Here is a 12,750-nt window from a genome sequence, read left to right on the forward strand (position 1 = left end):
TTGTTGTGATCAACACAGCAGGTCAACAGCACAAGTTCAGTCTCCTCCCTGAAGGCTTTACTTCTGTTGTATCCCCCCTTGTACTACTGAATGCTTTTGTCTTTGTAACTTGCAGTGCTTTCATCCATGTCATAAAGCAGTCCCCTTCCACGCAGATTCACAAGTAGGCAATACTTTTATTTTGCTAACTAGCTAGTGCCAGCACTTCCTGTCTTGTTGTCTTCATTGTCATTCAGCTTTCTTCTCCCGTGATCTGATGCTGTCCAGCCCTCTCGCTGCTGTTGCAATCTGTGAAACGGACAAACTACCGTCCATCAGTGCAAGAGCGAAAGACTGACTCCTGGAATCAGATTGATGGAAAGCCAAGTGTTTAATGTAATTCCTGGACATTACAACTTCTGTTGCTGTTACTGCAGAATATCCTAGTAGGCAATCATTTAGAAAACCACCTCGAGGTGAGAGTCAGCATTTATGGCGTTGTGTTGATGCCACAGTTTGCAGGTGAAATGACCAAACAATGAAGCTTCTCGGGAATTTTGTCTCTTTGTGTTTGGACAAAAAAAATAATAAGTAAAACTTTTTTTGCATCACGTTTGACTTTATTACAAAACATAATAATCAATGTGCATTTTGTTAGTGAGAGCATTTCTTTTTTAATTTGTGCCATTTAAAATACATTTAAGCATTTAGGATCCGTTGATATACACGGACTCATCATTTTGGTTATTGTGTCGCTGGTTACATGAGAATGACACAGCAACTGACTAACTTCTGCTCCGACTTAGAAGGGAGATATTCTCCAGATGTTAATCTGAGAGATTAGTGATTGTTTAGCGCTGGGATGTCAAACTCATTTCACATCGATGGCCACATACAGCTGGACGAGTGAAACTCCTCTTTCTGTGAGTGTAAAGACGGGTAACTACACATTCATCCCTGAAGTATACTAATATAAGATAAAGAAATGTAATTTCAGCAGCACGTCTCAGTTTTTCTACATGATAAATATGTCAAGCCGTCCATCGGTTTGATTAGCGACTGTTTGTAGTTTGTGTTCATCAGAATTTCCCTTTGATAGAACTGGAATCTGAGGAGAGGGCGACTACTGAGGTCCGAATAAAAGTTAATATTCTCTTTCTTCCTTTTATTTCAGAGGCTTTCCATAAGATGACAGCTCATTTTCAGGCATCACAAAACCAAACTGCTTCACCTTAAAGAGCAGGCCACAGGTGGCTTAGTACTACAGTACAAATAGAATATTATCCCATTCCTTTTAGGACTTAAATGGTATTAAATCCCTCCTCCAAAGTCTCCTTGTAGTCTTAACTAAATGTGGTCTTTGTGCTGTTCTCGCAGCTCCTCCCGGGCAGGTTTTCATGTCTGCTGTCAGTCAGAGGAAATGTGCTGATGGATGGCGGCGGTGTTTCACAGCTACACGGAGTCCTCAGCTCCTACATGAAGGCCCATTTTGTAGCCCGCGTGCCTGCGGCTCGGAGTAATTGGGAAAAATTAGTTGCGGTGCAGCGAAGGCCTGCACGCCCGTGGTCATGTGGAGCGCTCGCCTTTCTATCATTTACCGACTGCAGCAGCAGAATACCCTGCTACCTGTTTCTCAATGATAAGTCTCATCCATGTTCAAATTATTAATGGCTGTCCAGTCTGAACCCGGACATTTTTAGGCCATCGTAATGCGAGGTGCTGACCACAGTGCTGTCGTTAGTTTGCAGCAGACTCTGAACTTGGGACTGTGTGGAAATATCTGCCATTTAATTCCTGCACCTGTACTTTCTGTAGTATTAGAATATGAAGGCGCAGTGACCTTGGTGTGAAAACCAGACTCAGTGCAGGCAAAGCAAGCAGGTTAACGTCTAAGCTCACACCATATTCCAGCAGCATGCAGAACCACATTTAGCAGCAATGACTTGAAGTACCAGTTTTCTAAATGACTTCATCAGTCTGTCACATTCTTTTGGCCCATTCTTCTTTACAGCGCTGCTTCAGGTCATAGAGGTTTGCAGCTTTGTGGAGCTCAGGTTGAGGTCTGGACTTTGGAAGACTGCACCTTTTATTCTTTTTCAGCTTTTCTGCTGTAGATTTGCTGCTGTGCTTGAGATCATTGTCCTGTTTTATGATCCAGTTTGGACCAAGCTTTAACACTTGAGGAGTTTATGGGCGACTCAGTGGCTGCAAGGTGCTCTAACCATCACCTTTGTATGAGGTGTTGTTATTGATGTTCTGTGTTTGGTTTTCTCTAATTGTGGTGCTGTGCATTATCATCAGTTGTCTCCAATTCGGTCTCATCTCTTTAAAGGACATTGTTCCAGAGGTCTTGTGGTTTGTCCGTACTGCCATGTTTTTTTTCAAACAAGCCGTACTTGTGCAGTTTTTTCTAATTGTGCTTTCGTGAACTTTGACCTTTAACGTGCTAACTGAGGCCTGTGAAGTCTGAGATGCAGTTCTTGGGTTTTTTGCACGGTCAGATCTTTGGGTGCCAAAACTACAGCTTTTATAGAGGTTCTCACATTTACTGGTGATTAATTAATAAAGTGCATTTGATAGCAGCACCTGGCTGCTGCTCCCCTTTTAATTGCAGTAAGGGTGTTCTTTGTGCAGGCCTTTGTAAAGCCCTGCAAAAAACCCCGTCCTGTTTATGTTTCATGGGTCTGCGTCTTTGTTCTTAACAGAACGAGCCGTTCACCATGACATATGTGGTACATATGCTATTAAAATGTAATGGGTATGTTACATTTTGACACTGTATTGACCACATGATTAATTGTTTCATTTTCTTATAATGATAATAACCAGCACACTCTAATAGAGTATGGGCTAAATTAGACTCGGATTACTCTTTTAGGGCTCCAGACTCTAATGTTGCATTCTGACTGTTGTGAGTCAGCTGACAGCTTTAATTACAACGAGATGAATGGTTGTTTATTAGGCTGCCACTTCCTCGTGTTTTCAACTTCTGTCACTGCTTAAGTTAACTGTTTGATGGGCACCCTCAGCCATAAAAGAAGCAGTGTAGCCCTTAAAGCTGTAAATCTGTCAACTTTTATTTCTTTTTAATCGACTGTATGCTCTAATTTCCTTGGCAGTAATAAATTAGCTGAGGGGTCCGGTTGGACGGTCGAAACCCCTTCTAAGAATTCAAGAGGATGATGGATGTGTGGGGCACCGTGTTGATGTGTCTGCTGGTGAAAGCTCTCGATCTTGGCTGCATGGCGAGAGGAGGACAGATGGTTAAAGAACTTGTAAAGAGTAAAGGCTGATGAGGAAAATTCCCTTCATGGAGCGATTAGTTTTTTTAATTAACGCTATTAATATATTTCATTGAACCAGTAAGACGTGCCTATGCTGTGCAGGCCGCTGTCCCAGAAAAGGGATGGAGGGATGTAATGAGCAGAGGTGTAGAGGAGAGTACATTTTAATAGAGATGGCAAAGTTTCACACTCGTGGTCCGTCGCTCATATTTCATGATGAAATGTTGAGACGGACGCTAAAAATGAAAAATGTGTCTCCTTGTCACTTATTGATCTTGTGTTACTTTGTTTTTATTCACGTGGAGAAACCAGCCGCGCTTTGGTGATCTGTAAAGATTGTCTGCGTCACACAAACATAATTACCAAATTATAAGCTTTAATGGGAGTGGTACACACAGGAGTGACCCACACCAGGCTGTGATGGCTCTGTCCCCGTGTCTGCCGCCTGCCTGCTAATCCCTGATGGTGGAGTTGCCATCTGCACTCAGTTTGGATCCAAGTTGTTCTTAAACACCTCACCGAACCGTCCATCAACGCACTACCCTTCTATGTGTCAGAAACTCTGAAAAAATGAATGCCTTAGTGCAGGGGTATCCAACTACAGCCCTCAAGGGCCGGTGTCCTGCACGTTTTAGACGTGCCCTTGATCCAACGCAGCTGATTTAAATGGCTAAATGACCTCCTCAACATGTGTTGAAGTTCTCCAGAGGCCTGGTAATGAACTAATTATTTGATTCAGGTGTGTTGACTCTTGGTGAGATCTTAAACCTGCAGGACAACGGTCTTTGAAGCCTGGAGTTTCCCACCCTTGCCTTAGTGTCTCCTGGTAGAGCTGGAGAAGTTGGGCAGGGAGGGGGAGGTCTTGACACTCTGTTTAAACCACTGCCCCCTGATTCAAACTTGGACCTGGACGGATGTCTTGTAGTGAGGCTCTGGATCCAGATTGAAGGATCAAATTTGAATTAATCCTCATTTCATTCTGAACATTTGTCTGAGACTACAAGACGAGACCAAGATAAGGTCCTTTGATTGGGTTGACCAAACCATTTGTCAGAATTTGGTCATGACTAACGTCCGTAGCTTTTCTCAGCACTGAGTACAATGCATCCCTGACTCATTAATATATTAATGTCTTTGTTTTTGTCTTTCAGTTGGTGTCAATATGTTCTACATCTGCATCATAGTCTATCTTTATGGAGACCTGGCCATCTACGCAGCAGCTGTGCCGATTTCGCTGATGGAAGTTGCCTGGTAGGATTATTTTTGGATTTATTTTGAAATAACGAGATTATATTAGAAGTAGACCTACTCTGCTTGTCCTTAGCCATGTTTAATATAGAGACTAATGTTTCAAACCATAGAGGTCAGTGTATGTACAGGTAATCTCTTCTCACTTTAGTGATTTCATTCTGGTCAGACTTCTAAATACTCAGGAGCTTCTACTCGCTGGACTTCATAGAGCCAGTTCATAGGAGGTGCTTGTGAAGTTGTACAGAATTAATTAACATTAAGCAACAAGGCCCCTCTCTGCTGCAAGCCCCATTTTGCTTTGAGACATGAAGTGAGGCGCTCCAAAGCATTTTTCTGGGAGCAGCCTCCTGTTTTTGTGAACATGTGGAAATTTCTGTTGTGGTTTAACTTCACTTCTAATTTGTTCCTATTGTTGGGAAACGGGTGCTGCTGTAGAATCTCATCGGGACTATTGATAAGTATTAGTCTCAGTTCTTTTATGGGTATTGACTTTGTAACAAAAATGAAAGGGCATAAATACTCAGTTTAATATTGTATTATTGAAACTGTATTCATTTATTTACTCAAATTAATTTGGACATTAGTGTAGGAGCCGGTGTAATAAATATTTAGCTATTTTGCTGAAATTACGCCTTCATTAAACATTATCTTGCAAAAGCCGTCTGTTCCACTTCGGCTGTTCTGAGTGCAGAAACCCCGCCCACCTGGCACTCAGAACATTTCTTTGAGGGGCAGCCAATCACAAAGTTGGCTAATAGGGAGTGCAGCCTTAAAGGGGGTGGGGCTAAAGTGGCAAAGCTGCTCAAGTAGAGTCCAAGCTTAAAAATACGAATCTGAAAATTAGGGATTACTTGTCATATTCTTCATGAAAAGTATTCATAACCTTTGTGCTTTTACTTTTGGCACAATGAAGCACGTCCATCTTCTCATTGGCTCCTCTGTCCTTTCTCTTTAGTCCTGTTGTGACCTGCTGAACCCGAGATTAAGACAATAAAGCCTCGCTCTCACCTTTAGGCCTGCTCACCTCATACCGGTGCTGCTGGCGACTGAGTCGTGTTGATTTGCTTCCAGAAAGGTTTTTATTGCGAGTGTCTGGGTGAAAATGAGGTATTTCATATATAGTTATAGTGGACTCAGCCCTTCAGAGCCCAGATCACAGAAATAGTCATTCTGCCTTCAGTGTTTTGTTTTTTTTTTATTATTTGTGGATTGTGACAGTTTCTGACAGTGATGTTTTTAATAGTTTCAGGCAGTTTCAAAGAAGGAAGCTATAATGCACAGTCCTTTATTAACTGATTTATTTCAGTGTTTTCTTGTGAGTTCGGTGTTTGAGGTCACCTTAAACTCATTTTCATCTCAGTAAGATTAAAAGTGTCTTAATCTCCTCTTTCTAAAGAAGAAGCCTCCACCTCGCGTGTCATTTAACAGCTGTGCTTTATAACAGAATGCTTTACTGAGCTGAATTCTCAATAAGGCAGAGCACAAAGTAAGCAAACGATTATAATGGAAAACAGAAAATAACCTGTGATGGACACTTGGGAACACATCCATCCAGTCGTTTAAGCCTAGTTTTAAAGATTACAATGTCTGAACCTTATTTTTGTAACAACATGTCATCATCAGCAGCAGCAGCAGTGTAAAACCGAGCTGTCTGAGAGCAGTCTATTCTCAGCTGTTAATGGGGGAACAATCCAACCCTTGGTAAACATTCAGGCTTTTAGAGAGGGGCAAAAAAGGGCCACTGTAGAGGAAACAGGTGTGGTGGCTTTAAAACACAAGCCAAAATAGAAGTAGAAGGAAAAACATGCTACATGTGCTTAAAGGGGACCTGTTGTTCTCATTTTCAGCTCCATGTCTTTGTTCTTTGACTCTGCTAGGGTAGCTTTGCATGATTTCCTGTTCAAAATGTTCCTTGTTTCTCTTAAACTGGGCCTTGGTGCAGCGCCTCCGTTCATCTGTCTGAAAAAGTCGTTCTATCTCCCATCTTTCTCGCTTTAAGTTCTCCTCGTGACCATATAAGGGATGCCCCCTCTCAATGGCATCATTCAGATGCAGGACTAAACGACCGATGAACTTTACACTTGATTGCCTTTTTTATTAAAGTTTGAGGGCAAATTTAAATGGAAATACTTTTATTTATTAATTTATAACTTTAAAATTCACAGTTGCTCGCAGTATTTAATGTGTCCTTCCCTCTTCTAATTGTGTGTTGTTGGTGTTATGACAAAACTGACCTCTCCATCCTGTCCAGGGGTGTGGCATGCTGATGCTGTCTCATTGTGTTAAATTCTCCTCAGTCTGGTCCCAACCTTGCTAACCTTCCAGCTAGAACAAATGTGAGCTGTAACTGAGACTTCAGAGGCAGTTTGCCTCGCCTGAAGGCACAAACTGGAGACCTCCGAGTAACACTGACAGAACTAGATGATTTTCCTAACGCTTGCTTTGTTACGCAACAATGACAGGCTTAGTGATCGCTCTTAAGCGATACGCTCTAAAGCTTTTCCTTCAGTGGAAATCTTCGTCTGTGTAAACACAGACATTTTAAATGAAACCTTTGATAAAAGTTTGTACGTCAGAGTTAGAGCTGCGGTGACAGTTTGTTTCACACAGCCGACAGGTGACGGGGTTTAACATGAAGCTCTTTTTTTGTGATTGCCTGCAGTGGAAACCACTCCTGCAGCGCTGGAAGTGTCAAGTACAACGACACAGATCCGTGCTGGGGCTCTGTCACGAGGAAAGATGCGTACCGGGTGTTTCTGGTAAGTGTTTATTTATTCAGTTTTTAACCTACTTTTATCAGTTTCCAGCTAACGGTCACTTTTCAAGCCTCAGGAAGTGGAACTTAGCCCAGTTCTGCAGCCACAGTCAGTTGACCTCAAAAATGTTAGGACTAAGGCCAAACTGTGGAGAGCTGGCAGACTGTAGCTGCTCTGACAAATCCCTCCAACATCCAACTAACCAGTGCAAGCTACCAACTAAAGATTCATTCATAGTGTTTTTTGTTCGGGACACACCAAAAAGGTGTGACAGTTTAAAGCCACGCCTGTATTCATAGCAGCTGAAAGTATCCTCTGGATCAGTGGACATGCAGTACTTTGTTCTTTTGGTTTGCCTTCTGGCTGAGATGTGCACAGAAGTGGACAGCTTTCACCACAGGTTTTCACATTTCTCTGTGTGTCTCCTGTGCGGTTTTTGCAAATATTAAACATGTTTTTAAAAATCTAATTGAGAAAGTTAGCAACAACAGAATACATCTTGCTGTGTTGGTTCAACCTAACCAGGCTTTTCAATTTGGTTTCAAAGTGTTATTGTCATTTCCCTGGGTGGCTGTAGCTGAGGTGGTGGAGCAGGTCATCTACTGATTGGAAGGTTGGTGGTTCGATTCCTGGCTTCCCCTAGTCTGCATGCCAAATATCCTTGGATACTAGATACTAACCCCAAATTGCTCTCTGATGCGTCCATCGGAGTATGAATGTGTGTGAATGTCAGTTAGAAAGCACCTAGGAAAACTGTGCTTGTGCGAATGGGTGTGAATGGGTGAATGCACAAGTTGTGTAAAGCGCTTTGAGTGCTCAGAAGAGTAGAAAAGCGCTACATAAGAACCAGTCCATTTACCATTTACCAGTCCCTGTACAATTGTGCAATTCTTCCATTGATGTCCACAACAGATGGCAAACAGCAAAATCCACATATAAAACAGATAAATAGAATAAATTATAATTAAAAATGGTTATAAAAAAACATATAGTTGTATGTAGTAGAAATATAAGATGTGCAAAAAATAGAACTACAGAAATAAAATGAAAGAATCTGACCTCCCATGAGTTATGTGCATATTGTGGATATTTATGCAGTTTGGAGTACTTGATCAGCTGTATGTGCAGTACACAGCTGTGAGTGTGCAAAGTGAGAAATGCAGACAGTAGCAGATGAAAGTAGGCCAAGATTAACTTCTGTTTAATGGCAGCAGGAAGAAAGAGTTCTTTAGTCTGCAGATCTTAGATTTCACACTTTCATACCTCCACACGAGGGTAGAAGTGTGAACAGTCCATGTTGGAGGTGGGTCTTTGATGATGGAGGCAGCTGTCCTGTGGTCAGGCTTTCTGCTTCAGGCTGTAACATAAAAAGCAGATACTTGACTCTTCCTTTGCACAAAATGCATGCAGCTTGTTTCAGTCAAAAAAAAAAAGACCCAGAGCAAATCAAGAGAACACTGTTTGCAGAAAATCAGCAGTCTTCTGAATTCATGGATTAATATGTATTATTTTACCACTCAGGACTTTCTCAGGGCTGGTTTGTGTCTCATTTATTTACACAGGACAGGCTAGTGAGTGCGTTCAGGTCTGTCTCATACACTAATGAAGGAGATGTGGAACTCAATTTGTGGCCAGATCAAAGCGAAATTCATTTTATGGATTGAATATTCTTGGAAAATGGTCTAAAGATTAACTGATCCATTTTCTAATTGCTGCAGCTTTTTATCAGTAAACATAAAAATATATTTATGGTTTTTCTGCATCACATGCAATGTGTTGCATATAGTTAGCACAACTTTGTTTATTCATTAACTCTTTATTACAATAATATGGGACAATTTTGTATTTCCTGTGGAGTTAAAACTGCAGCTCTGGACATTTGAGATGCTAACAAGCCCCAAATTTCCTGCTAACCCCTGAGTTCATGGTCCCCTCAGGTTCTGTTCGGCTCGATGTGTCTCAGTCAAGTCGCATTTACAAACAGCATGACAGTGGTTAAATGTGGGAACCACATGCGAGGAAAAAACAGCTGTCAGTGAGACTTTGTGGACTTTGTTGTTTGTTTCCAGCATAAAAAGCAAAGACAGTACAGGAGGTTTGAATAGAAACGGTTTGTTCAGCAGTGCAAGTACAGCATGTTTTCCAGGGAACAGTATTCCACAGTGATGACTTCACTGGGTACCGGATAAAAATATTCTTTTGGCCCAAACAGCCCATGTTCGTACACCCTGCATGGATATTTTTATCTCCCATAAGAACAAGGCGTAATGTGCCCAGCCTCGCCTCCATTTCTATCAGACTCTGATCTCAACAACATTTTCTGTTCTCTTCTTCACTCAAACTTCCCCCGACACCCTACACACCCCCACCTCGGCTGCCCACAGGAAGTGTTTTGTGTCCTTGAAGTCTTAACTGTGATTTCCACTCGAGCTTTAACTTTGCACTGAGACAGTGATCGATGTGCTGATCTTCTCCCGAATAATTTCGGAGCCTCGCCTCTCTCCTCTCTCCTCTCTCTCTCGCTCTTCGTCCAGTCCTTGCTTATATTTAACAGAATGAGCAGACAAAATAATTTCCTAATAAATGAACTTTTCTCTCCTTTGTCTCCTTTGGGGTGAAGCTTCTTATTATATAAAACTAATTTAAATAAGGCTGATTTGTGATCTCCGGACTTTTCGTTTACAGTTGCAGTTCTGCAGACTAATTTAACAGTTTCGTTAGAAACAATCATGATTATGTGAGACAAGAAAAAAAGATTTTTATTGCTAAGTAATAACAGAAATATGTATATAAATTATAAGACTCTCATACACTAATAACAGCTACTCTGCAGTTTTGTCCGTTCCTTTGAAATGCTTAAAAAGAAAACCGTGCTGTCTGTGGAGGTCTTTCAAACTTGCAACAAGGAGTATTGTTTAGGAAAGGCATGAAACATGCTGTCCAACCACCAAACCAACCTAAACCAAACTAACCGTGCAAGCAGTTGTTTCCAAGCCAGCTGAGAGATAAAATCTCTCCAGCAGTGCTGTGTATGTCGAGGTCTCGCCGCAGTTGGAAAGTGCTCAGCTAGGTGGTGTTCAGGAGGTTTCATCCTCAGATACCAAAAGCCGTCCACTTGGCTCTTTTGTAGGAGTGGCAGCTTTATCCTGAGCTCCTCTTATCTCCAAGACTGAGCCCAGCCAACCTTCAGAGGGAGCCCATTTCTGTCACATTTTATCCACCAACCTATAGTTTGGTCACTGCACACAGCTTGTGGCCGTTGTTGAGGGTAGAGACATAGATTAATTAATACTTAACACATTCACTTTCATGCTCAGGTGTCTCTTTACCGAAGTAGGACGTTACAGCGTCCACACCACTGTAGACAATGACTGCAGATGCTGCATCTGTCAGTCTCCCACTCTGCTCTCACCCCACCTGTGACAAGGACTCTTCCACCTGGGGCAGCACTTCATTCCCAACCCCGAGCGGGCCCTCCGCCCTTTTCCAGACCCGTAACTTCAAACTCAGAGGTGCTAATTCACAATCCAAGCCACTTCACACTTGGCTGCAAACCATCTCAGTGCGAGCGCGAGGTCACCGCCCGATAAAGACAAAATCGGTTACAGCGCTTTATTTATTTATTTAGGACAGTGCATGTTAATGAACGTAAATGTAAAAAAAAAAAAAAATTACATGAATGTAAACATGCCAGATTATAGCCAAAGGCTAATTTCCTGAACTGACATCAGGGTTCTTACAGCGAAAGAGTAGATTTAACTTTTAACGTTTATTTCTATCAAAATTTAATTTGAAGTGGCAATAAAGTTTCACGTAATTATACCTGCCAATGCCGCGTGCGTGCGTGCGTGCGTGCGTGCGTGCAGGCATGCATGGGATTATGTGAATAAGTCTTGTATAGCAAAAAGTAGCACTTTGAAGAAATGAAGAGGAACAGAGAACTGTATATACATCTATGTAATGACACAAATTTAATTCATTGTTCATTACACTGAGTTAAACTTACACCCCTCGCGTTCGATTTTTCACTGTGTGTTAATAACTAGAAATAATATGATCTTTATCATAATCAGCTTACAGCTGACAAGTAATAATTTGTTACATTTTTATTTGTTTTTTATAGGGAATATAATTTTAACAGTATTTTTATCCATCAGATCTTTCTTTCATATCTTCAATAAGTCATAATTCTGTTAGGGGGGATAAAACACTCCTGTGGTCGGCTGGCCTGCGTCTTCACTCGGGTCTGTGTGGAGTCAGAGGCTCTAGCCTAAAGTTACTACCCAGACTGTTGACTCTAAATAATTGACTCTTTCTTATCAGCTCTTCTTTTGCCTGCAGGGGGGACCATCAAAGCCAGCCCCACACAGAACCAGAAGTCTTTTTCAGTGTTGCATTGGGAGCTCAGTTGCCCTTCTTCTTCCATTGTGTTGAACTGGGAGTTTATTTCTGGGACCCACCACTTTCACTCAGTTGCAAAGTTTAGGACAGGTCGCCCAGGAAGCCATGCTCAATCTGAAAGGCCGAGTTTTATGATAAATATACGTGTCTCCCCTTTATTTATCGGTAGAAATATCCTCTTCCAGCTGTATGTTTTTTAAAAAGCATTTCCAATCCGCCTGCACACATCCACCCTAATGGGTCACACTTTTTTTTAATCTACTTTTTTAGAGGACAGATATTCTCTTAAATTGAAACTGGCATCAAACGACACACCTTAAAATACCAAAGCTGTGCATTTAAATGAATCTTTCTGTAACCTTGATGTTTTAAAGATAATACTTAACTAAAGCCAGACCAGCTTCAAGGACGTTCTCGTCTCACACTCTTAAAGGAGCCCTGTTCTGCTCATTTCCACTTCCACATTTGTACCTTTGGAGCTTGAGTGGCTTTGTACGATTCACCGCTCAAAGCATTTCTTTTTTTAAAATTCTTAATAGGCCCTGCAGCTGATCCGCTGAGTGAAACGAGCCGTTTTAGGTCCTGTTACTCTACCTCGAAGCTAACCGTCTCCTGATTGGCTGAAGTGATATTGATACTGGTCCCACTGACATCTTACAAAACGAATAATAGAAAAGCTGGTAGGACTTTATTATACAACCTCTGACTAAGAGCGTAACTGCCTCGTAAATAAATGGAATTTCAATGTATAATTTGATTACATTTACTTACAAACAATATTTTCCAGTATTATATCTACGTACAGTGTAAGATGGAGAAACATTGTTTGTTTTTCTGCAAAATTACCAGGAGTTTAAGCACTACTTAAATTACTTATATAATTTTCATAGTTTACTTTTGTTTTCACATTTAAAAATTAATTATTTCTTCTTTCCTGTATAATACCTTACGTTATGCAATACATAAAAAAATTATGTATTCCTTAAAGTTACTTATAATATAATTACAGTATAATTATTTCTTTGTTGTGATGTACCTACCATTATGTGTTTCTGTCTGAAGCGTTACACATTATTTGA

At 41.2% G+C, this 12,750-nt stretch overlaps 1 protein-coding gene across 2 annotated transcripts in view; it reads left to right on the forward strand.

Moving 5' to 3' along the window:
* The window catches only part of slc38a12 (solute carrier family 38 member 12), an 86,218-nt gene that overhangs the window by 20,214 nt on the left and 53,254 nt on the right, over positions 1–12,750 (forward strand). For both annotated transcript variants that reach the window (XM_084925099.1, XM_084925100.1), the window contains exons 7-8: positions 4,415–4,514; positions 7,177–7,273. In XM_084925099.1, coding sequence (XP_084781225.1) covers positions 4,415–4,514; positions 7,177–7,273 — 197 coding nt within the window. The remainder of the gene's footprint in view (positions 1–4,414; positions 4,515–7,176; positions 7,274–12,750) is intronic.

This window comes from Perissodus microlepis, chromosome 4 (genome assembly GCF_051167445.1).
Source record: "Perissodus microlepis isolate ML-2025 ecotype Zambia chromosome 4, ASM5116744v1, whole genome shotgun sequence".
In the NCBI taxonomy this organism is placed as follows: domain Eukaryota; kingdom Metazoa; phylum Chordata; class Actinopteri; order Cichliformes; family Cichlidae; genus Perissodus; species Perissodus microlepis.